This window comes from Oryctolagus cuniculus, chromosome 6, assembly GCF_964237555.1.
Source record: "Oryctolagus cuniculus chromosome 6, mOryCun1.1, whole genome shotgun sequence".
NCBI classification, from domain to species: domain Eukaryota; kingdom Metazoa; phylum Chordata; class Mammalia; order Lagomorpha; family Leporidae; genus Oryctolagus; species Oryctolagus cuniculus.
The window spans coordinates 119,678,349-119,702,506 of record NC_091437.1 but is presented as its reverse complement, the minus strand read 5'-3'; the positions used below and the strand labels follow the sequence as shown (position 1 = coordinate 119,702,506).

At 48.8% G+C, this 24,158-nt stretch overlaps 1 protein-coding gene across 4 annotated transcripts; it reads left to right on the top strand.

Annotated features, from left to right (window-relative positions):
- The first annotated feature begins 8,488 nt into the window (after nt 1-8,488).
- Nucleotides 8,489-22,738, top strand: GEM (GTP binding protein overexpressed in skeletal muscle). Of its 4 annotated transcripts, none has more exons than XM_008255749.4 (5): nt 8,489-8,670; nt 10,008-10,347; nt 17,313-17,389; nt 19,580-19,784; nt 21,389-22,738. In XM_008255749.4, the coding sequence occupies exons 2-5, from the start codon at nt 10,017-10,019 to the stop codon at nt 21,664-21,666; spliced, it is 891 nt and encodes a 296-aa protein (XP_008253971.1). In that variant the 5' UTR covers nt 8,489-8,670; nt 10,008-10,016; the 3' UTR covers nt 21,667-22,738. The 4 variants fall into 4 exon arrangements, with proteins under 4 accessions (XP_008253971.1, XP_069931953.1, XP_069931954.1 ...); XM_070075852.1 differs by lacking the exon at nt 8,489-8,670 and adding an exon at nt 8,770-9,106; XM_070075853.1 differs by lacking the exon at nt 8,489-8,670 and adding an exon at nt 9,155-9,381.
- Nucleotides 22,739-24,158: the final 1,420 nt, after the last annotated feature.

Sequence of the window (24,158 nt, the reverse complement as noted above, 5' to 3'; positions counted from 1 at the left end):
CTGTTCTCCAGCCATCCCAATAGCCTTTGCATATGCTATTATTTTTGCACCTGCAAATCCTGTTCTCACAGTGATATGCACACATGGATAGAACACACACCCCACCACTACAACACATGCACACACAAATACTGTTGATTTCTCTCCATACTTCAGAACACATGGATGACTGAAGCTCCCAAGTTCATTACCCTCCTCATGCAGTGGCCCCCATTCTGAACACGCACCTCTGTGATGGTGTCTGCCGTGGCACTTGGCAATGGTGATCTTGGATGTAATGGCTCCAGCTTTGAAGTCAAGTTATTGGAGTACAAGCTTTGTCACGGGGCTGTGTGATCCTGTATGTGTTGTTTCACTTTCATAATATGTAAAATAGGGAGAGTATTCAGAAGGAACACAAAGAGGTGTTGACAACATTAAATGAGATATGGGTCTGGGATGGGGGCCCATGGCCTATAAATCACTTAGTAAAACACTTAGCTCGAATAAAGGAGGGCTGTTAATATTGCCAGCTGCTTAGTTTTTCTTCCCCATCATCTTATGCAGGGACTGGCTCTATGCTTCCTTGTATTTCTGGAGCCTGGTGTGTAATGCATGTTTCCTGTATGTTTATTGAGTGGAATTGTTGAATTGATGGCTCTTACTACTGAATTAAGTCCATGTTCTTTGGAATCAAAATTGAGGTCCAAAATACCATTTTCTAACTGAGGGACACTGAGTAAGTTAATTATGCTTTCTGTGTTTCCATTTATTCATGTGTAAAATGGTAGTTGTGAAAATACCCAGCTCATAGGGTTGTTGTGTGGATTATAAGAGATAATCCACATTCACAATGCTTGGAATATGGGGGGAGGATCTCAATAAATGTTATTATTTTCATTAATTTTATAAGTATGATTGCATTTAAAGGAACATGTTAATTTTCACTAAATGACATCTTTTTCAAAAATTTTCTAGGTGGAAGTACTCTCATTCTTTATTCCATCATCTAATTTAATTGTTAAATGTCAGCTATGAGCCAGGGGCCATGCTAGACCCTGACTGTGCATGGTACCTAAGTCAGATATGATCCCTACCTTCATCTGAGCTGGGCTTTGAGGGAACAGCCCACCTCCAAGTTCTCAACCTTTAGACCTGGGAGACGGGAAGAGGCAGGTGGCCAAGGAGGGCTTTCTTTTCATTAGTGAGGGCACTGGGTCCCTGGAGTTTCAGAGAGACATCTTTTTACATGCTATTGGCTGGAACAGGATCACATGCTCCTGTTTGGACCAGTCGCTAGCAATGGGGATGAGCTTGCCTTGACCAGGGTGTTCCAATCATGACCCTTCCCCTGACACCAGAGGTTCTCTGTCTACCACGAGCTGATCTCTGTGGGAAGGAGGGGAGGGAGGGGCAGGCCTCCCGCAGGGATTGTGATACTGGTTAAGGCAGCTGCTGGCTTCTCCCCAGCACAGCTCTGCGCTCCTCAAGGCCAGCAGGACGACAGGAAAGCGCGGGCCTACAGGCAGCTTGATTTCCCCTGCTGTGTATCTTCCCTGATCTCACCTGCCAGGAAGGTCAGCCCTGCTCCCTTGGGAGGAATGTGTCTGGGAGGGGACCAGGGCAGAGGGTTCCCAAAGCTGTTCTTCCCAAGGGAGGGGAGAGTGTAATTTCCACAGTGTGTACATGGGCACCCACAGGCCTGCCCGAGGGGGAGGGAGTCTCTGCAGGACAAAGTCTGCGTGGTCTCAGGCCTTCCTCTCATTCCTGCTAACGGCTGCCATCTCTCCATTAGAGGCAGCGGACCAATTCCACCTGTGCACATCTCTCCTGTGGGCCCCAAGCTCCTCCCATGTTGGTCCTTGCTGGACCCTGGCTGTGTACCCTGCACAGCATCTCACATACATCTTTGCACAGAGTGAGGGCACAGCACACGGTTGATGGATCAGTCAGCAGGTCAAGGTCATCCTCCGTCACAGGTCTGGGCGCTGCTGGCAGCAGGACTCTGTCATGTCCATCTTTCTCCCTGCTCTTAGGAGTAGCCCTGCCAAAGGGTTACTGTGTGATGCTGGAGCTCAGGAGTTTTGAATACGCGATTGGGTAAGGTGAGACATGCCATTCATTTAGTCACCCTTCTACACACACGTGTTGAGCCCCACTGTGTGCCAGATTTTAAAATCTGAGAAAATTTTTGATTAACAAACCCATTTGCCATTGTTCTAGGGGGCAGAGGCAGTGTCAGTGTCTGTCATTAAGAGCTATGGAGAATCTCAGCACGACCAGAACCGTAGACAGACACCAGAATTTGCCAACTGCTGGCTGTGACTTTCTCCATAGTCTCATCTCCTTGTCTGTAAAATGGCAATACAAGTGGCATGCACTTCATGGACCTGTTGTGAGGATTAAGTTAGGTGACACATGTCAGTGCTTGGCACTAGCTAGCCACTGCTACCATTGTCCCATCTACTAGCTATACCACCTCCAGGAAATGTGCCATTTTGGGTTTTAAATGACACCCTGCATATAAAAAGAACACAGAATGACACAGGTTGTTAATCAAAGATTGTTGCCAGGTTTTAAGTGGATAATGAAGGAATCTTTAAAAAATGCCAGAAATTTAACATAATATTTTTAAGATTCATAATCATTAATGGTTTGATTCATTTTCATTAAAAAATTCTGGATGATACCCATTGCAGAAATGAATTAAATGCATTCTACCAAAGCCAAAAAATCTGGCTGCCTTTAAGAATTTTTATGTATGTATTTATTGGAAAGGCTGAAAGAGAGAAACAAACACAGAGAAAGTATCCATCTGTTGGTTCACTCCTCAAAAGGCTCACAATAGCTGGGGCTAGGCAAGGCTGATGCCAGGAGCCAAGAACTCAGTTCTGGTCTCCTACAAGCGTGGCAGGGACCCAAGCCCTTGAACCACCACCTGCTGCCTTCCAAGGTGTGCGTTAACAGGAAGCTGAATTGGAAGTGGAGCCAGGACTCAAACCAGACACTCCAACAAGCTGCCTGTGTCCCAGGTGGTGCCTTAACTGCTGTGCCAAATGCCTGTGTCTTTTGGTTGTCTCTGAGGAGCCTGCTAACCATCAAGTTGTCATCCCTTGTTCCCCACAGGTCATTGTATTCTGAAGCTGGCATCTATTTTTCTTTTTGAAGGACTTTGTCATCTTATTGGAAAGGTACAGTTACAGAGAGGGAGAGAGAGAAAGAGAGATCTTCACTCCTCAAAAGGCTGCAACAGCCAGGGCTGGGCCAGGAACTCCAAATAGGTCTCCCATGTGGATGGCAGGGGCCCAAGTATTTGGGCCATCTTCTGCTGCTTTCCCAGGTGTGTAGTAGGGAGCTGGATTGAAAGTAGAACAGCCAGGGCTCAAACTGGTGCTCATATGGGATGCTAGCATTGCGGGTGGTGGCTTAACCTGCTGTGCCACAGTGCTGGCCTCTGGTGTGTATTTTTCTTATACATGTTATTATACTTTTATTAGATATGTATTTAACCATAAAATATTAATGTGGTGTTTAAAAATTATATAACACTGTTGATATCCTGCATTTCTCAAGCCACGGGCTTAAAATTTATCCATGTTGATACAAGTAGAGCTGCTTCATTTATTTTCACTGCTGTGTAATGTTCTATTACGTAAACCTACTAAATGTACTTCCTCATTTGTGACCATCAGTGGTTTCTGATTTCCCCTATTGCTGAGTGCTCTTGTGAGCTGCCTGTTTGTCTCTTTATGCAATGCATTAGATGCACATTTCAAAGGAGAACCTCTGGGTCACAAAGCATATACACACATCTTAGATATTGGTACTTGACCAATACGTACACTCCCTCCAGCCGGGCAAGAGGACCCCCCTTCCACTCATCACTAATCTGAGTGTCTGCAGACTGCTGGCTGGACGTGTCCTGATCCCTACTACGTGCCTCCTCTCCAGTACCCCCTCTTTTGCAGATGAGGTTAAAGAGTGGTATGCTTGGAGAAAGAATCAGTCAATGAATAAATGAAGTGGTGAGATTTTGTGTGCTGTCTTACCTACTTTTGGTTTCTCTTATCAGAATAGAAATACTGCGGGTGTAAGAACCTTGTCTCTGGGCCCTAGATCAGGCCCTTACATAAAAAGTAGACGCTTAACAGTCATTTGTTGTTGAGTGAATGCGTGAATGGAGGGACCTGGGTAGAAGCGCTCAGCTGTCTCCAGGGGCCCCCTCAGCCTTGTGGGACACATTCAGCTTCCCGGTGCAGGACCTCAGTGGGCGGGCTCTAGCTGGCTCTGCCACTGGGGGAGTCAGGGCTGCAGCAGGCTGGCTCAGGGAGTGGAGGAGGGTGCTGGCCAGGAATTTTTCAATGGAAAATTAAATCTGCTCAGCAGGAGTCTGATGAGCAGCTGGGGGCCGTTCTGAGGGAGGTGCAGCTGGAGGGGCCGTCCATCTGGTTCTCACAGGCCTCTGGGTGCTGAGAGGTTATTCTTAGCCATCTTTTGCTCTTAATCAGGGCTCTCTTGATTTTGCAATTGGAATCTGTTTTTTCCCCTCTTCTGTAAAGCAATGATTTTCCATATAGTAATTCTTTCCTTCTTTAGACTTCCCAGAGTGGGTGGGTGGTTCTTTTTGTGCTCAGACACTCTGCCGGTCGCCGCCCACCCAGCTCCTCCTCCGAGTGCTTGTGTGGCCGGTGGAAATCTATTCTGTGTGCTGGGTATTTGACCTCCGTCATCTTGTTTATTTACAAAGGACTTAACCATATCACTCTCCTTGCTAATTAAGCCTTCCTAGTGCCATCCAATAGGAGCCCATTTCCCGCCCTTCCTCGTTCCACCTCATGTGTCCTGAATTCTGCTGGACTGATTTAACTGGAGCCTGAAGAGGCAGCAGGACGGAGGGCAGGTGGCCGAGCTCCAGTCCTTGGCTCCTGCGTCATAACCGTAATCGCTGGCATTGGCGCCATGCTCTGTGGTTAACAGGCTCTTCCACAATCACTTGCCCTTTCGTCTTCAGAATGACAGAAGCCAAGCCCTCTGGGCTTTGATGACGACCTCAGCGAAGAAACAGCAGCACCTGGGTTTTGAGCTTGCTCCTCTGATGTTAAATCCCCGGCTGTTTCTTTCAGCCCACATAGGGATCACCTAACCAATGTCCTTGGGGCCAGGTAGTGATAACGAATGAGAGATGCTGGTTGGAGTAAGGTTATTGGGGATTAGTAAGGAGAGTGGGCAGTTAGAAAGTGTGCCTTGTTTCAGGGTGTTCAAATACCAAACACTGAAGAGCAATAGAAAAACCCCATTTATTTTTATCACCTACTCAATGCCTAGTCTACAATCTACCTCTTCAGCAGAGGAAAACATTTGCATGTTGCCACCTTTACCGATTGAGTAAAGTAGCATTTACTCAATGGCAAGAGTCAGGACTCCCCTGATTGCATTAATATAATGCAGATGAGGCAGTGTGGCATCTTAAGGATTAAGTATGCGCTTCTGCTGCTTCCAGATCAGATCCTGGGATTTTCAAATCTGGGAGCTACCCTTCATCTCTCCTCTCCAAGAGTTTTCAAGGCTTGATAGTTGAATTGACATTACAGTAATGGTCATGCTTGTCCCCAGTGCCCTTATTCACAACCTTGGTCAAAGGTTCTGCTCCTCGTTCACTACCTCTTTCTTCCTTCTCTCAGCCCAGTTGAGGTTATGGCACCTGGTTGATCAAGTCTACATGCTGACATGACAGTGACAATGACAGAGGACCCCAAGTTCAGCTTCTCACCCAGGGCCGGGGGCCTGGAGAAGAGCCTGTAGGTGGCATAACCCTGCCCACTAGGGTTATGACCAGTGAAAGGCATGGGCTTTGGCCAACCAGACAAACCAGCCCCTCTTTGGAGAGGGGTTAGGGAGCAGGTGGGCGCCGGTGGGGGGGCTAGCCTGGGACCAGGGGCTGAAGCCAATCTACTGTTCTAAATGGAACAGTGCTCCAGACAATGCAGCTCAGCCTGCCATCCACCAGCTCTGTGACCCCTGGCTAGTTAGTTAGCCTTATCCCTCAGCAACTCCCTTTGGAAAATATGGTAACTGCCGGGGTGATGAAGATGAGCCGAGCCAAGGCCTGTTGGTTGCTCGGTGACTGTTCTTTGATTGCTCTGAGTTCTGCCTCCCAGCTGTACTCCTGAGCTGCTCATTCTCGCTAGAACCCGAGGTAGCCTTCAGAGGCTGCAGAAAGAACATAGAATAATTCACAGACCAAGAAACCACGATACGCTGCCAATTTTTCCTCTGCTGAACTCGCCACTTGCCCAAATGCCCTGGTTCCACCTTCTTCCCCTAAGCTCCACACCCTCAGATGCTCCCGGAGCTGGATGCCTGGACAAGGTAGCTGCGACTCTGCTGGATAAAATTTGGCTCTCAAATGTGTTTGGTGAGGTGTGACTGTGATTTTTTTTTTCCTCTTCATATTCACTGTAGTTCCACTGTCACCCAGTCAAAACCTTTCCTAAGAAGCTGTTTCTCATTTGTCTTCATTTGGCTTCTGTGGGACAGAAAATTTAGACAGACAGGTTCTTTGATGGAAACACAAAATTGCTGGCCCCTGCCCCCAGCCTTTAAAGTTCATTTTCTTTGGTATATTCTACACATACCAATGAAAAAATAGGCCACAGTGGATGCTGCCTGGGCAGAGAATTGGGTTCTTATCAATGTGAAGTATTGGGTCTTGTCAGTGGGCAGAAGTGGAATTGAAAGACTATCTGGTTACTCATACATCATGATTTATTCTGAGTTTGAAACCCCGTAATGTTTCAGTTGAGAGCAGTTGACAGAGTAAGAGGAGAAAGCATGGATAAATCCCATTGCAGATAGTAGAGGCTTGAGAAATCACAGATAATCTAAAATGCAGATAATTCACAAATGACATGGTTTTTAGAATGAGCTGGTGATGTACTACACAATCTCCCCCCTCCCTCCCTCTCTCTTTATCTATAAATCTATCTTCTCTGTTCCTCTTCTCCTCTCTCTAACTCTGGGCCAATTCCCACGTGGCTAAGCCCAGAAGCAAAAGGCATCGTCCCAAACACTATGATGTCCAGAGCTAGTTCCAGCTCTGCCACTTTCCTACCTGAGTGGTCGCCATCCCTCTGGGTCTCAGCTTCCCAATGCATTGAATCAGTAGCAGATGGGGCTGGACACCCGAGACTAAAGAGCTCTACGTTTTCACTGCTTTGCAGATGCCACCTCCAGCAGCCGGGGACCTGGCCGGTCTTGGCAACTGGTCACTTAGATAATCCCCAACACAGATAAATGACTGCAGGAGAACCGAGAATCAGCCGTAGTCACAGCAGATGCCTTTGCGTGCTTCCTCAAGCCACCGGCTGACCCAGAGACGAAGCTGGCTGGAAAAGCGATGGCCAGCCCCATTTCTAAACAGAGCCTCAGAGAAACACCCGTGTCCCTGGGAAGAGGTCACTGGAACGCGTTACCTGGTTGTGTCCAGCAAAGAGTCAGGCAGCCCAGGGTTTGGATCCCCACCTCGCCACCTGTAGAAGCTGTGTGACCTTGGGCAGGTTCTCTGGTCACCTGTCCCTTTCCTCCTCTGTAGAATGAAGTAGCAATGTGAGAATCAGCACCTAGTTGCACTGTGCTAAACACTGAGGCTCCTGGAGGCCTAACAGGACCTATTAAGTACAGGTCCTGGGAGGGACTTGGTAAATGATAGGGGTGGTGGTTCCCATAATCCTGCATGCTTGATTCCCAGGCGGCTCTCAAGGGACTCGGGCTGAGTGCTGGTCCCAACACTCTGGCTCCAGGCCTGGGGCTCCGCAGCTCTGCCAATGAGGCTGCTGATCGGGATGCTGATTAAATTCCCTGATAGAGAAGCCCCAGCATTCTGGCCCAGGGCTCAAGGACCGGCAATATTTAGCACAATCTGCGTGGTTCTCTAATTAAGTTATTTTTCGAAACTGCCCTTTGCAAGGTCTCCTTCCTCACCTCTCTCTGGCCCCTTCTCGCTGGGTCCCTGCCAAAGGAGGGAAATAAAACCGAGTGGGGCGCCCTCCTCCCTCCCTTGGCCGCCGGGAGAGAAGGTGACTGGAGGCAGGCTGAGCCCGTGTTCCTTGCAGACAATGCAGCTGCACCAAGCCCTGGTCATTCCAGGTGGCTGCGGCCCCCACGCAGGGGGCTAACGTCCCCACCAACACTGGCCTGGGCCTTGTGTTTTGTTTTGGGGAGGCAGAGTTGGGCTCGCCACTAAGACCCATCCTTTATCCCGACAGCTCGCAAGTGCTCTGCTGGGAAGGGCGATTAAACAGCACTCCATGTATTTTTCCATTTTCCTATGTGCACCTGGTAAAAATAAAATAAAACAAAAGAGGCCCAGGATTGAACTGTCATTGTTTTCTTTTAAAAGGGGGAGCGGGCTCACGTGACTGCGAGTAACCGCTTCGGCCAAGCCGCTTGCCACTCCGGAGTTTGCTGCAGAGCCGCCCCCTCCCGGCGGGGACGCTGACGTCACGGAAAAGCCCGGTCGCGGGCCAGCGGCGCTCGCTATAAACCGCGGGGCCGCGGCGGCCGCAGGCGGCGGCTCGGACGGCGGCCACCGTGCAGCAGCAACGCGCTCGGCTGCCCGGATCCCCCTGCGGAGTGACGCGCGTGCGCGTGTGTGCGCATACCCACGCGGACCGCCGGCCCCGGCCGTGCCAAGTAAGGGGCGCGCTGCGTGAGGGGCTCCCGGGAGCCGCGGCCCCTAGCGGGCAGGGAGTGGGCGTGACCCCCGCGGGCGCAACTTTTCAAGTTGGGAAGGGAGCCCTTGGGGTGCTCAGTCGAGCTGTGGTTTTCTGTGGGAGTGGGCGGACGGGGCAGAAGGGGGCGCAGAGCCTCAGGTGCAGGGGTTGTCGCTTCTGTCCCCTTGATTGCCTCAGGGGGAGGCTCGCCGCCTCCTACAGTTCCGTACCGACAGAGGGTAGTCCTCAGGACACCTCCTGCTCTTGTCGTTTGGGTTAAAAATCGCCGGCCAGGTAGTGGGCGAGGTGTTGGGGCGCGGAGTTTGGGGGTGAGGCTGGGGAACAGAATGTTTGTCCAGTTCTTTCTCACTCGCACCGGCCGGATCTCGCTGATGGAAATGCAAGGGCTGCCATCGGTATGCACGGATTGCACAATTGTTTGCAGCCAAATAAACTTAGCAATTTGGATTCCGTTTTCCACGACCTTTTTGTACTCCATCTCTGGTGGCCGCGGAGTGTGCGGAGAGGCAGTCTTGCGAAGGGAAAGTTGTAGGAGGGGCTCTGGCCTTCTGATTGGCTTCCAGATGTCTGAGTCGAAGAACCCTGCGGGAGGGATGTGGTTTGCTCAGAGCGAGGTGCCTCCTCTGCCAGTGGATAGGTCTGGACGTGAGCAGGTCATTCCCCAACGTGGGTGAGGAGCCCGGGGTGGGGTGAGGGGAGGTGACTGTAACCCTCCAGAATCCCCCTGCCCCCCGCTAACGGTCTGTCCAGGCAGCTGGAGAGCATCAGGGCGTCTTGACTAAACATGGAAGTTCCCATAAGTGCCTGTCCAGTCGCACGGTGGGGGGGTGGTAGGGGGTAGGGGGTTGGGGGTTGGGGAGAGTGATGTCATGGCCACGTGTTTCCCACCGAGGCACAAACGCCCGCTGTCCGCTGGTGCAGTAAGAGCCTTGTTTAGACAAGAGCACCCAACCTGGCCAGCTGGTCTCCAGCAACATTAACTTGTTGCTTTTCAAGCCTTCTTGGGAGGTTGTCGGCTCTCTCTGGTTGCCTCTGAGCCAGCTCTGAGTGGGGATCACAGGAGTCCCCAAGGATGGAGGAAACCCACGGGCAATGGGCCATGTTAATGGTACTTTTTAATCTGTGCAAATGGTGTGGGGTGTGTGTCCCGGCGAGGGCCTGGCTGCTTGGGGTTTGGGGACTGTTTCACTGGTGCACTGATGTTAGGATACTTGGTCGTCACCACGTCACTGACGACCGCCCCTGACTCTCGCTCATGCTTGCTAATGCTGGCTTCTTGGCTGCTCTGCTCCCTAGGACCCGACGATGACTCTGAACAATGTCACCTTGCGCCAGAGCACCGTGGGCATGCAGCCCCAGCAGCAGCGCTGGAGCATCCCGGCTGACGGCAGGCATCTGATGATCCAGAAAGAGCCCCACCAGTACAGCCACCGCCACCGCCCCGCTGCCGCCCCGGACGACCACTGCCGCCGGAGCTGGTCCTCCGACTCCACGGACTCCGTCATCTCCTCGGAGTCGGGGAACACCTACTACCGGGTGGTGCTCATCGGGGGGCAGGGAGTGGGCAAGTCCACTCTGGCCAACATCTTTGCGGGCGTGCATGACAGCATGGACAGCGACTGCGAGGTGCTGGGAGGTAGGTAGTGCACCTCGGTGGGCTTCCATCCATCAAGCGGTGGTCCAGGCTGAAAGAGCAAGAGTGGTGGGTTGTTGGAGAGCTGAGCTGCGGCTGTGCATTCTTCACGCTGGGTGAGGGAGCTGGGTGCCCAGAAAAGCCTTGGTCCAGCTTGGCACAAGAAAATGGAACTGCTCCAAGACAGGTCCCATATCTGCTGAACCTGGGCCAGCAGGGAGTGTCTTAGATTCCAGGTCTGAAGGGGTGGTGGGTGGGTGGGGGGGTGGGCTGATGAAGAGGGCAGAGAGTAGGGGTCTGGATCCCACTTCTGGCTTAGGCGACTCTGACCTAGAGCTTATTACCTGAGTTTGGGATAGATGCTGCCTTTCCCTGGGTTATACCAGGGAACCCAGCATTTGAAAAACTGCAAGAATTCACTAGTTTCCATCAATATTAGAGCCGTTCAAGGGTACAGATAAAGAGTTCAATATATATATGTGTGTGTATATATATATATATATTTGAAATGGTATAAGAATTTGTTACAAATTTAAAGTACACAATGTTGATACATATTTTCTATAGAGCCTTACAGCTTTTCAAGACAAGATTTCTCATGTAATCTCATTTAAAATGTTTAGAGAAGGCCTGCTTATTTCCTATACTGATCACGAGCACACGTATTCCTCTGTGGCAGGTCAGCCACAGTCCTGTGTTCGGGGAAGTGATAGGCAGATCCGCATGACCAGTGGTATCCATACAGTGTCATTCAGCCACGGCTTCAGTCTTAGCATGTGTGGCCAGGGTAATTGGCTGCTGTGGAAATAAAGGAAGAACTGTCCAGTGCTTGCCCAACTCACGTGTTCTGTCCATACTCTCAGCTGCGACTCAGCCTGAATCACAGACCTGCCGAGTGGGAAGGTACCTTAGTGATGACTCAGTTCCCGCCCCCTCTGTGTGATGCACACAAAGCCTACTCCTCACTACCGGCAGCCGCTTCATCCAAGGGATTTATTCTTCTTGACGGTGGCAGGGTCGGGGAGGCCACGGCTGCCCGAGGCAGCTCAGGAACTGGGCTATTAATGATGACTCATGGACGTTAACATTGATTTCCCTCCTCCCTTCCGAAATCTCAGGGACTACAGCTTAGCAAGAGGCAAGGGGACGTTGTAGCATTGATCTTCTCTTCATAGGGGCTGGAGGGTGACTCTCGCTGGAAGAGAGGAAGGAACCAATGCCGGGGGGTGGGCCTTTGCTGCGAGAGGGGTGCTTTCTTAGTCCCTTCTGTTTGTTTGTTATTTGCTTTATGAAGAATCACCCAGTGACTCTGGGCTTAGGATTTAGGAGCCTGATGTAGAGTCTGGAATTTTGTCATCTTAGTTCAGTGCTTTGCTCATGCTGCTATTTATGGGGCACCTGCCATGTGTGTGCCAGGCACTGTGCCAAGTACTTCCCATGTGCACTTTTGATAATACTAAAGTGGAGCCCATTTGGTATTAATATCCACATTTTACATATGAAGAAATGGAGACTTGCGACATCACGTGACTGGCAGGGTGACAAAGCATGAGATGGCCAGGGTTTAAACCTAGTTTTGGTTGAACCCAAACCCTGTGTTCTTTCACAGTCTTTCCTGCAGCCTCGAATTTAGCTTCCAAATGCTGCCAAGAACCACAGCCTTGTGGGTGGGGGTATCAGCCTGGCTCTGTGCAAGGCTCTGGGGTACCCTGTGGTGGATAAGGTAGCCCATCCTAGGAAGGAGCTCTCTGTCAGTGGCCGTAATTCAGAGCATGGTGAACTTAATGAGTACCGCAGGATGGATAAAGTGCTTAGGGAATTGGCATAGGAATACATCAACTCAGAGCTGTCTTGAAGAGGAGGGAATTGAAACAATCTGTCTATCCTGGACTTTCAAAAGCACTGGTTTGTTACATTGGTGGGGCATGCATCCAGTGGCTGGTGTCCCCAGAAGACCAGTTCATGTCATGCAGGCATTGCACTTGGGAAACCTGTTAAAAGAAGGAGGCAAGGAAGAGGACGAGAGTGTCCCTTTCCTACCTCCTTAAACAGAGAATCTTTGACGGTGAGAAAGCTCCAAGGGACCCATCCCATCTAATATGTCCTCGGGAGCAGCTTCACTCCTACCGTCAAGGATCGCATCACTTCTTTGCAGGCCCTGTTGCTTTTATGTTTCTGAAGAAGAAGGTTTTATAAGGCACAGCCCCATATTGTTGTTGTTTTTAAATTCACCATTAACCATTAGAAAAAGAATCTTCAATATTCTCATCATTTCTTCTAATAAAGGTGGATGTTATTCCAATTATATTGCAACAATCTTACGACTCTTTGTATACATTTAATACCATTCATTCATTCATTCATTCAATCCTAAATAATTACCAAACATCCAGGGAGTTTCAAACAGTTCATGGCAAAACTATGCATGGATCTCAAATTTGGTTTTTTGTTTTTGTAACAAAATGCACTTAGCTTTGAGTTCCATTTTCCACCAGCTTTCTGAAGCACCCTCTCGTGCCCGGGACTCGGTGAGGCTGTACAAGGACTCCTGGGACTTCTTTGCGATGCTCCCAGGGTGCAATGGAGATCAAATCTGTACCAACTCTGAATCAAGACAGGGCGTTCTCAGAGTCTGGAGAGAGTTACTAGGAGAGGACTGTGGGAATTCGGAGGAGAAAAATGACTTCTGGCTGTGGAAGGGTTTCACGGGAGAAGCGCTCTGGAAGCTGAACCCTAAAGGCAAGTAGGGTGTGGAAGCCTGAGCGAGCTGAGCAGGCACTCCATGCACAGGCTGGGAAGTCCGGGAGACAGCACCGGGCCTGCAGGCTCCCCGGTGGGTTGGACCTTGGCTCTGACACTGACCTACCTGGTACTCTCAGACAAGCTGACTTTACCTCATGAGAATAATTGGGGTAATACCTACTTCATAGGATAGTGGGAAGTTCAAGCAGGTAGCATACGAAGCATGTGGCCCAGTGCCTGGTAGATATGAATGTGGAGTCTGATTCTGCTGTTTCCATTCAGTGTGCTTATCTTCTCAGACTGACAGGTTCACGCATCCCCCCTACCCCTGGCCCTGGTCTACGTTGATCACTGGCTGGGGCCCTTGCAGATGTACAGAGGAGTGACAGCCACTACAGGAGAGAACAGTTTCTGCCACGGTTCCCTGGGCTTCCTTGGGCTATGAAAGCAGGAAGCAAGGGAGAGTTTGCAAGGGGAAGGGATGCGAGGGCCTCAGAGCTTTTGAGGGACTGCAGAACAATCCAGTGTGTGAGGATGCCTGAGCCAGTCTTGGGCAGGAGGGCCCTGCACAAGGGGTACTAAAGAAAATATTGACATGGTAAGGGAGATTATTCAGAACTATTGCCATCTGGGGAGAGATTGCTCTAGACTCCCAATACTAGAACGAGGGATTTATGACCAAAGAGCAGGTTGCAGGCAGGTTGGTGGATGGAAAATTACTGAGAGGAGGCATCCAGTACATGCTAAGTCCATGTAACGAGTTGAGCTAAATCAGGCCACAGACTCAGACACCACGGCTGGGGGGATCCGGGATTTGGTCGGATGCTGATGGTGGGGGATTCTCACTAAACTGAGTACACAGGACTCATGGTGTGATGGGCACAGACTTTGCAGGGACGGGCACAGAAGCCCAGGATAGAGGCCTGGTCAAGAGGAGAGTTTGGAGGAGCCAGACTAAAGTTTGGTTGAGGAGAGAGTCTGTCAGGGGGGATCAAATGAGGAAAGACAAGCAGAAGGCCCCGGGTCCAGGGAAAATGCTCCCGGCCACAGTTGCCCCCTGTGGAGCCTCCTCCCGGCCATCAGGTGGTTACTGCTGGTATGCAGAGTGAGTGGGCACCCCCCACCCCCACCTCGCTTTCCATCCAGAGCCCTGGACAGAAGAGGACGTCCCCACACACTGATTACTGAACTGCCCAGACTGCAGACTCAGCTCTGTCCCCACCCATCTTAATCCAGAGCAAATCTCAACAAGCACTTTTCTGGAGTTTCATATTCTATTCTACTTCCACCTCCTCACATTGATGGGAGCTTGAAATGGCTAAAAGGTGAGCACAGCCACCCTGTGGGCAGGAGAGAGCTGGAGCCGAGGTGAGAGGCAGGTGCCACGCAGGGCACACTGTGTGTTGCGAGGGTCCATGGGGCACACAGCGGGCACAGAGGTGTTGTAGGCTGCCAGGTCTCCTGCGCAGTGGCTCTTGGGAGCAGAGTGGCTAAGTGGCCAGTGCCCACTTTCACTGCTGTGATCCTTAGTCCCCTTCCCCTTGGATGTGTTCTGATACCTCTAGGCCAAGAGAACGTTTCGGTTTGCTTTTGCCCTTAGCTAGTGGAACACAGCAAGTTTCTTTTTAGACAACTGGGCATTCAACTTAGTCAGTTCCCTGTGCCTGCTCTCGGGTGGTGGATAGTGGGCCCGGGCAGGGAAGGTGCTTCATGGAGCATTTTCTGAGTGCAGGGAGAGGTATGGAGAACAGATGATGTGGCCAGCCCCACCCTCGCCAGGCTCTGATGGTTTCTATTGGGTTGTATGGTTTGGCACCTGGAGGTCGTGGGTCCCACCCTCCAGTAAGCCACAGAATGCCCCCCACTGGGATTGGCACACATGTTGTGGGTGAGGCAAACACAAGGAGCGTGGCAGATTCTTAATCCCAATGAAAAACAGTTACCACTGCTTTTGAAGAGTGACATTTAAGGAGGCGTGGAAATGGAGAGCTGTCCCTGGATAGCTTTCTTTTCATTTGTCCATGTTTTCTAGTTTTTTAAAAGATTTATTTATTTATTTGAGAGGCAGAGTTACAGAGAGAATGAGAGACAGATATATTCCATCCACTGGTTCACTTCCCAAATGGCTGCAATGGCCAAAGCTGGGCTGGTCTGAAGGTAGGAGCCAGGAGCTAGGAGCTTCTTCTGGGCTTCCCACATGCGTGCAGGGGCCCAAGTGCAAGGGCCATCCCCCACCGCCTTCCCAGGCCATTAGCAGGTCACTGGATCAGAAGTGGAGCAGCTGGATATTGAACTGACATCTCTATTGGATGCTGGCACCACAGGTAGAAGCTTAACCTACTATGCCACAGCGCTGGCCCCCGTCCATGTTTTCTGTCATTCCCCTCTCTTGATTCCAGATCCTGGGAGGAGAAACAGCCAATCAAAAGCATTGCTTTTCCAAAGCCTTTGCCAATAAGAGACAAAAAAATTCCCTGGTTTTCTTAACGTGGCATTCTTTTTTTTTTTTTAAGTTTTATTTATTTTCATCTTATTTGAAAGGCAGAGGGATAGAAAGAGATCTTCTGTCTGGTAGTTCACTCCCCAGATACTGAAGCTGGCCCAGGCAGAAGCCGAGAGCTCAGAACTCCACCTTGGTTTCCCACATGGGTAGAAGGGACCTGGATACTTAGGCCCTCATCTGCTACCTCCAAGGATGTGCATGAGCAGGAAACTGGATCAGAAGCAGAGTGGGACTTGAACCAGGCACTCCAGTGTGGGTTGTAGGGAACTCCAGGCAGCAACTTAAGCCACTGTGCCAAATACTGGCCCCTAGGGTGGCGTTCCTAAGCTAGGGTTAGCCTGCAGTAGGAAATGCTGAGTAAGGCAAGAACCAGCTTCCTCCATCTGAAAAAGGGATGATAACATTTGTTGAGCTTTTGCTTTGTTCCCAGGCTTAACAAATGTGGTTGTCAATCCCATTTCACAGACGAGGAAAACTGAGGCTCTGAGAGTTTCAGTGGGTGGTCCAGAGCCACGTAGTTATGAAGGGTGGCACCCAGGTTCTGCTTCAGGTCTGCTTGTGCTCACAGCCACAGAGCTGTATCTGTCATTCATGTCTTCACTGCACAGGGTTTCCCTGAGCACCTGCAGTGTGCCAGGCGCTGTGTTGGGTACTGGAGGGGGCAATAAGTAGCACAGAGGCAAATCTCTGTGCCCACATGCTAAGCAGCAGCAAGGACAGAAACTAATAGGATGAGTGGGCGTCTTGCGTGTCAGACGGCACTCAGCAATGGAGAACCGTGGAACAGGGGAAAGCGTAGGGAATATTGGGGGGAGAGCAGTGCTGCAATTTGACATTGTCGGTCAAGGGCACAGGCCTTTGGCTCTCTAGGCAAAGAGATCCCAGGCACCAAGAGCAGCAAGGAAAATGACCCATCATGGTACAAATCACTATTTTCAAATGATGAAATTTGAAACAGGAAATCTCATTGTGAAAATAGAGCAGGGGTGGGTTCTGCTGATGGGAATTCCTCTTGCAAAGATCCCAGCGTGCCTCTGCGTTCTCCAGATGAGTCCAGGCTGGAGTCTCCCAGGCCCCTTGTACCACACTCACCCTTCCCCTACACCCAGTCTGGGCACAGATGCAGGGAGGAAGTTTCCATTACCAAGGAGAGACGGAGGCTGCGCTGCTGTTGGGCTCAGGATGGAAAAACAAGCCTGTTTATTCCTAGGGAGCTGCATAAATTTTAAAGGAAGCAAACTGGAGCCCAGACAGGGCTAGATTTTTCTCTTGTACTTCTCCGTAGAGGAGAAAGCTCTCTGAGCTGGAAGCTCCTGAAATGACCAGTAGGTATTCAGTGACCACCCACTGCAAGGTACAATGGATTGCACATAAGGCTGATGAAAATGAGGCTTGCAGCTAATGCCGCCTCATAGCATCAGCCAGGGGCTCTGAGTACAAAGCTCTTATGTGGGCTTATCTGCATAAATGATTTTTCTGTATAAAAGGTCCTGGAGTGATCAAAATGAATGCCTTGCATGTCAGGTGTTTTCGGACTGTGTGTAGAATGTCGTTGAAGGTGACAAAAACGTAGTAATTTATCTTTGCAAATATTTGTGTATTTCCATCATTCATTGCATGCTTAGTAGGTTTATTTGCTAGCATAATTGTTTACACGACTCTCTTAGGTAAGAATGTTGCATTTTCTCCTGAGTCCAAAAACCACTGTTCTGTTCTTTTCCAGAAGATACATATGAGCGAACCCTGATTGTGGATGGGGAGAGTGCAACCATTATACTCCTGGATATGTGGGAAAATAAGGTATGCCCAACTCAGGTTCTCTGCATGTTCACCAGGCCTTGCCTTTCAATAGGCTGTTGGTTGTGAGGGTGACCTTGTCCTAGGATCCTGGTATTCCAACAAGGTGAGCTCATTTTCTTGATTGAAAACACTTTCTTCTGAAGAACAAGCCTGTTCCAAGGAAGAGGTCCTCCCCAAATGAGCTCTGAATAATATGCATGCTGCAGGATTTGCTCCTAGATCTATTTTTTTTTCTTTTTTTCTTTTTTGACAGGCAGAGTGGACAGTGAGAGAGAGACAGAGAGAAAGGTCTTCCTTTTTGCCGTTGGTTCACCCTCCAATGGCCGCTGCGGCCGGCGCAGCACGCTGATCAGAAGGCAGGAGCCAGGTGCTTCTCCTGGTCTCCCATGTGGGTGCAGGGCCCAAGCACTTGGGCCATCCTCCACTGCACTCCCGGGCCACAGCAGAGAGCTGGCCTGGAAGAGGGGCAACCGGGACAGAATCCGGCACCCCAGCCAGGACTAGAACCCGGTGTGCCGGTGCCGCAAGGCGGAGGATTAACCTATTGAGCCACGGTGCCGGCCGCTCCTAGTTCTATTAAAAATATAGAAAAGGGTATTTGTTTAGGGGAAGTGTGAACAAGTATGAAAGTATGAACAGTTTTTTTTTTTTTTTTTTAAATTTTTGGATGGCGGGCCGGCGCCGCGGCTCACTAGGCTAATCCTCCGCCTAGTGGCGCCAGCACACCGGGTTCTAGTCCCGGTTGGGGCGCCGGATTCTGTCCCAGTTGCCCCTCTTCCAGGCCAGCTCTCTGCTGTGGCCAGGGAGTGCAGTGGAGGATGGCCCAGGTGCTTGGGCCCTGCACCCCATGGGAGACCAGGAAAAGCACCTGGCTCCTGGCTCCTGGCTCCTGGCTCCTGCCATCGGATCAGCGCGGTGCGCCGGCCGCGGTGCGCCGGCCGCAGCAGCCATTGGAGGGTGAACCAACGGCAAAAGGAAGACCTTTCTCTCTGTCTCTGTCTCTCACTGTCCACTCTGCCTGTCAAAAAATAAAAAAAAAATTTTTTGGATGGCTTCATTTTTTTTTCTTCTAGATTTATTTATTTGAAAGGAAGAGTGACAGAGTGGGGTGGGGAGGAGAGAGAGAGAGTGAGAGAGAGAGAGAGAAAGAAACAATCTTTCATTTTCTCTTTGACTCCCTAAACAGCTGCAACTGTAGGGGCTGGGCCAGGCTGAAGCCATAAGCCCAGAACTCCATCCAAGTCTCTCTCATGGGTGGGCAGGGGACCAAGCACATGGGCCGTCTTCTGTTGCCTTCCCAGGCACACTAGCAGGGAGTTGGATCAGAAGTGGAGCAGCTGGGACTTCAAACTGGCACCCATATGGGATTCCGGCTTTGTGGGCAACAGCTTTATCTGCTATGCCACAACACCGGCCCTGTGAACAGTTATTTTCAATTATATAAGACCATCTTAGGTGAAGTTGTTATTCTCAATGCTAGTTTTTGATGTTTGCTTTTTAAAGATTTTGGGCTTCTGAGCATGTAAGTTATACCTTTTGTTTAATGAAAACCCACCTAAAAAGTAGTCTTCAAACAGTACTTTCTACTTTGTGTATCTGTGTGGGTGCAAACTGTTGAAATCTTTACTTAGTATAGAGTTGATCTTCTGTATATATAGCTAATTAAAAATGAATCTTAATGAAGAATAGGATGAGAGAGGAGCAGGAGGTGGGATGGTTTTGGGGTGGGAAGAACTGCTATAATCCAAAACTTGTACTTATGAAATTTATATTTATTAAATAAAAGCTTTCTATAAAAAAAGAAAATCCACCTATTCTCCTTAAATGATTCTTAATTTTGTTACTTGGGAAAAGCAAAATGTTTTTGAGTAGTCAGAAAAGGCTCCTTTTTGGAAGTTTAGATAGAAGATGGAAATTTTGTTTGGCAGGGTATTTGTTTAATTTATCAACTCAAGCTGTAGAAGAAATCAGAAAGTAAAAACTTCTGACACAAATACTGTACTACCAGCCATGGTTACAGCCCCCGGGCATCTGGTTGACCTGGGCGAGCAATGTACTTTGGGGAGTTGAAAGTAGTTTCCTTCTCTTACCAGCATGGGCACTTTAGGATACAAATACTGCCTCTCTGCAAACTGACACCTCTTTTCCCAGGCCAGCATGAGCTCACGGCAGATCTTGTCATTTCGTTAGGGGGAGAACGAATGGCTGCAAGACCACTGCATGCAAGTCGGGGACGCCTACCTTATTGTCTACTCCATCACAGACCGAGCAAGCTTTGAGAAGGCATCTGAGCTGCGAATCCAGCTCCGCAGAGCCCGGCAGACAGAGGACATTCCGATCATTTTGGTTGGCAATAAAAGTGATTTAGTGCGGTGCCGGGAAGTGTCTGTATCAGGTATGAGGGGTGGTGCCAGGACTGCGGAAACATCCTGGGTGGTGTGCTTCTGCCTGCCGACAGGTGCCCTTCCTCCTCTCTCTCATGAGGCTGGGGACAAGGACTCAAAACAGTCCTACACAGTTTTAGGTGTACCACTAACTCCTATAGCCCCAGCAGTTCATTCCCATGCTGGGTGCTGTTCTATTGGCCATCTGGTCTACCTGCAGGATTCTCCTCTCCCCAGCTCCAAGAGGTTTCCTGGAATTCCTTTAGGGAAGAGTTCATGCTCAGCAAATACTGGCAGTCCTTGACCTTTTCTCTTTGTCCTTTGTATTCTCCAGGGAGATCCCAAGCATTCAGGGAAGTGAAAGAAGTGTCCTCATACAGGAAGGATAGTGAACTCTGACTTAGGGGAGCTGGGAGAAAGAGTCACTGGAAGCAATCATTTATTCTGGTTGACTCTGGTTCCTCTAAACCTGGGAACACCCTTCTCCTCCCTGTTCCCTGCTTCCAGTTAAGGCACAGTCTGGTGGTGTCAAGCACACTTGTTCACACTTAGTTCAGGGCTGATTCATATGTGCTGTGTACAGACTCGAGTGCTTTTAGGGCCACTGGGACTTTATTGGCCTAATGCAGATTTGGTCTTTGCCATGATTGTAAAATTAAAGTACTGCATTGCCGGGCCCTGTAGAGGAGAAAAGAAGCCTCATAAGGAGAATGCCCTAAGCTAGTTTGGCAAGGTCTTACTGCAAGGATGTGACTGTCAACAGTAAGCATTGTCTTCCAAGGCTGAACTGCAGTAGGGGGTCATTGAAAACCGTGAAACATTTGAAGTAGAGATGCTTCCAGAGAAGCTAGGATAGTTTGCTGTGTTTTACATGTTTGCAAAACCCTCAAATCTTTTTCAAAATATCCCATCCCTACTGTTTTTCTTTTTTATAAAGAGAGGAAAGCCACATAGTGGAGCATTCTGATATTCAGCATCCTTATTTTCAAGTCAGAAGAAAGATTTAGGAACACGGGCTTGAGAATGAAGCAGCCCTGGGCTCACTTCCAGGCTATATGAACTCCCTCAGTTTTTAAAAGACTCTTCTCATCTTTTTCATCTAGGTAATAGATTACTAATATATTTTCCAAGACCTTTGTGAGCACTGAAAATGTTTAGAAGTAGCTTAGTGTAGTTCTTAGCACATGGTAGGTCTGCAGTACATTAAGGCTGTACTTTTATTGGTTTAATTAGCATCACTAGATGAGGATACCTCAAAAAGTTTGTGGGAAATGGGATTACAAGATAATTTATGTTGGTACAAAGATATTTTGAAAACTATGCATATGAGAGAACTTCAGGGAGCCCATGAAAAACGCATATTAGGAAAAAGAAGATGCATGGGGTTCAAAATTTTTTGCACCCGAAGAACCTTATCTTTGAAATCCCTTTTCCATGAGTTTTTGGAAGCCTGTGTCCTGCTTCCAGGGACCCTCCTGTAAAGACACTGGCCTTGGAGGGCGTGTGCGATAGTGGTTCGCATTTGACTTGGAATTAGCTTGAGAACGAGTTCAAGTCAGGACTCATCCTAATCTGTTTGCCCTCTGACCTTCTTCTCCCCGCCTTCGCTTACCAGAAGGGAGAGCGTGTGCCGTGGTGTTTGACTGCAAGTTCATCGAGACCTCAGCGGCTGTCCAGCACAACGTGAAGGAGCTGTTTGAGGGCATCGTGCGGCAGGTCCGCCTCCGGCGGGACAGCAAGGAGAAGAATGAGCGGCGGCTGGCCTACCAGAAAAGGAGGGAGAGCATCCCCAGGAAAGCCAGGCGCTTCTGGGGCAAGATCGTGGCCAAGAACAACAAGAATATGGCCTTCAAGCTCAAGTCCAAGTCGTGCCATGACCTTTCTGTGCTCTGAGCTCCCAGAGTGACCCGGATGTCCCCCCCCCATGGACATCGTAGAAGGCCATTGGGGCCAATAATCTATATTAGATTGGATTCTTAAGGATCGCTGGATGTGGCTTTCCCCATTGCAGCCCAGAACTCACGTGCGAGCCTCTTGGGCAACATGGTGCATGGGAAATGAAAGATCCTTGAACAGAGTCAGTATTTATTTACAGGAAGAGCCTGATCTTGTTACCCGAACACCCCAGACTCATGGGAGGACATGTTTGGTGTTCATATGTGTTTCTTCTCTCCTTTGGATAGTAGAGAATTGAAGCACACAGAAGAATATCTACAACAAGAAGTTTTCTCATAAAAATTTTGCCCAGTGTTCTGATATGTGAATTTGAGGCCAATGACTCATAAACAGATATTGGGAAGGTATCTGAGAGTTTACTCCAAGGAGGGAGAAGTTTCCACATACCTTGTCTTCGTGGAGCTGGGACTTGTAGAGGTAGGCTCGTCCTCACGGTCATGGCTCTGATTAATCCATCAAACTGTGAAAAGAACTGGCGGACCTTGCTGGAAACTAAAGCGTACCAACAATTTCTGTTCAGTACCCACAGAGATCTGTAGAATTGGGAACTGATATGTGTACCACCTATAAGTTCAGAAATTGTATCTTATGTGTCTTCACATTTTTTATTTAGGGGCAAATTAATCAAAGTCTACTTAATCAAACCACCTTTCGTGTTTCATTATTTTTTAACCCATGGAGCCATCATATAAATTTTTAGAAATCTGAATTACTGATATCCTGCAGTGCAAAATGCCAAATGTTTCAATATAATCAAACGTCTGAATTTTTTATAAACCGCACAACACAAAAGCTTCCAGGGCTTTGGGGTAACCCTTGGATGCCACAGCTCTGCTCTATTTATTATTATTTTGCAAAATAACCATTTTAACATTTGATAAAGCATATTTATGAACATATTTCTTAGCAAGAAAACGTCCATTTTATTACCATTTTCTATCTTTTTTCAAAATATGCAAGTTTTTACCTATATGTCTTATAATAAAAGAAATAAAATATTTGAAAAAAAGGCATTCTTAAATGTTTTCCTCCCCCAAGAAGATGACTATGATTATTCATATATAACTTTTAGAGCAAGCGTGTTCTAAAGTGACAAACCTGTTATTTCATTGCTTTTTCTCATTAGCAATAGCCCAGCCATCCTTACCTGCTTTACAGAGGGTCCGCAGCATCTCTCCTTTGGAATCATGATCTGCAGTCACGCAAAGTTATTTTTGCCTGATACAGTTGGGAAGTGTTTGGGGTCATCAAAATGCAAAGTTATAGTGAAAGCCTGATTGACCTTTTCCATTGGTGTGTAAATTCCTGACTGTGCAGATGGGCCTTGCTTTGCTCCCCAAAGGCCCACGGTCTTAAGCCTGACTAAAGCATTAGAGGAGGTTGTAAAGGATTAGGGGAGGGAAAAAAAAAAAGAATGAAATGTGATTTTGAGCCTGAGATTTAGCCGGGCAAGTCTTCCCCCAAGCTCTCTCCCTGACGTTAATGCAGTTTGACACTGACCACGGGGCATGGCTCCAGCAGCCTGTGCAACCCTTTTGCTGGAATGGAGCCACCTGGTGTTGCCCTGTCACGTCTTCTCTGGCCCCTGCTGCACCTCATTCACTCTCAGGAGCCTGCCTCCCTGTGTTTTAAGTCAGACACACAGTGATAGTGACAGTCATTGGACGTTGCCTGAAGTGACACCGTTTTAAAAGGTGTGCCTGCTCTGTTTCATTGGCTCTTTCTTCTTCATTTTCCAAGTTAAGAGCCAAGGTCTCTATCTCTGTGTACCTTATGTCTTTGAGTTGCTCAAGGAAACAGTCCAGGGAGGTGATAAGAGTAAAGATTCAGGTTACACAGGCCTGGGTGCATCTCGGCTGTGCCATTAACTTTGGTGTGTCTTTGGGGTAGTCAAGTGTTTCTAGCTATCAATTTTTCTTTTTATGATTGCTGTGAGATTAGCATGTTTCAATCTATTGTACAGTAAAGAGCTTAAGAAATGCTCATGTTTATTATTGCCCATCTTCCTTTTTGCCTAAATTACAGTTAGTATTATATGTCTATCTCCTCCAGCTTGGAAGGAAGCTCCTTCAACCCAGAGACCACTGCTTTTCCCTTTACCCCTCTACTCTCAGTTCGCTGCCTTGCATGTATTGGGACTTTCCTTACTGTTTCCTCTGGAATTTCATGGCTCTTCCCATGGCTCCGTGAAGTCAACAGGCTATCTCACTGCAAACTAGTTCAAGGGCAAAGTGACTCATCCAGGTGTGTTCAGATGTGAAATGTGCATTTGCATATTCTAGTTCCCTAAATGGTTTCTCTTTTCATTCCCATCTATCACCCCACACAAAGCACACACATGTACATAAAGCATACCACTTTTACATACAGCGAACACACAGCACACATACACACATAGAATACATGTAGTACACATGCATGCTACAAAC

Coding starts and splice junctions, on each gene's coding strand:
- GEM (XM_070075852.1), top strand. CDS start 9,038: ATGTTTGTCCAGTTCTTTCTCACTCGCACCGGCCGGATCTCGCTGATG. Junction 10,348..17,312: donor CGACTGCGAGGTGCTGGGAG/GTAGGTAGTGCA, acceptor GTTCTTTTCCAG/AAGATACATATGAGCGAACC. Junction 19,785..21,388: donor CCGGGAAGTGTCTGTATCAG/GTATGAGGGGTG, acceptor TTCGCTTACCAG/AAGGGAGAGCGTGTGCCGTG.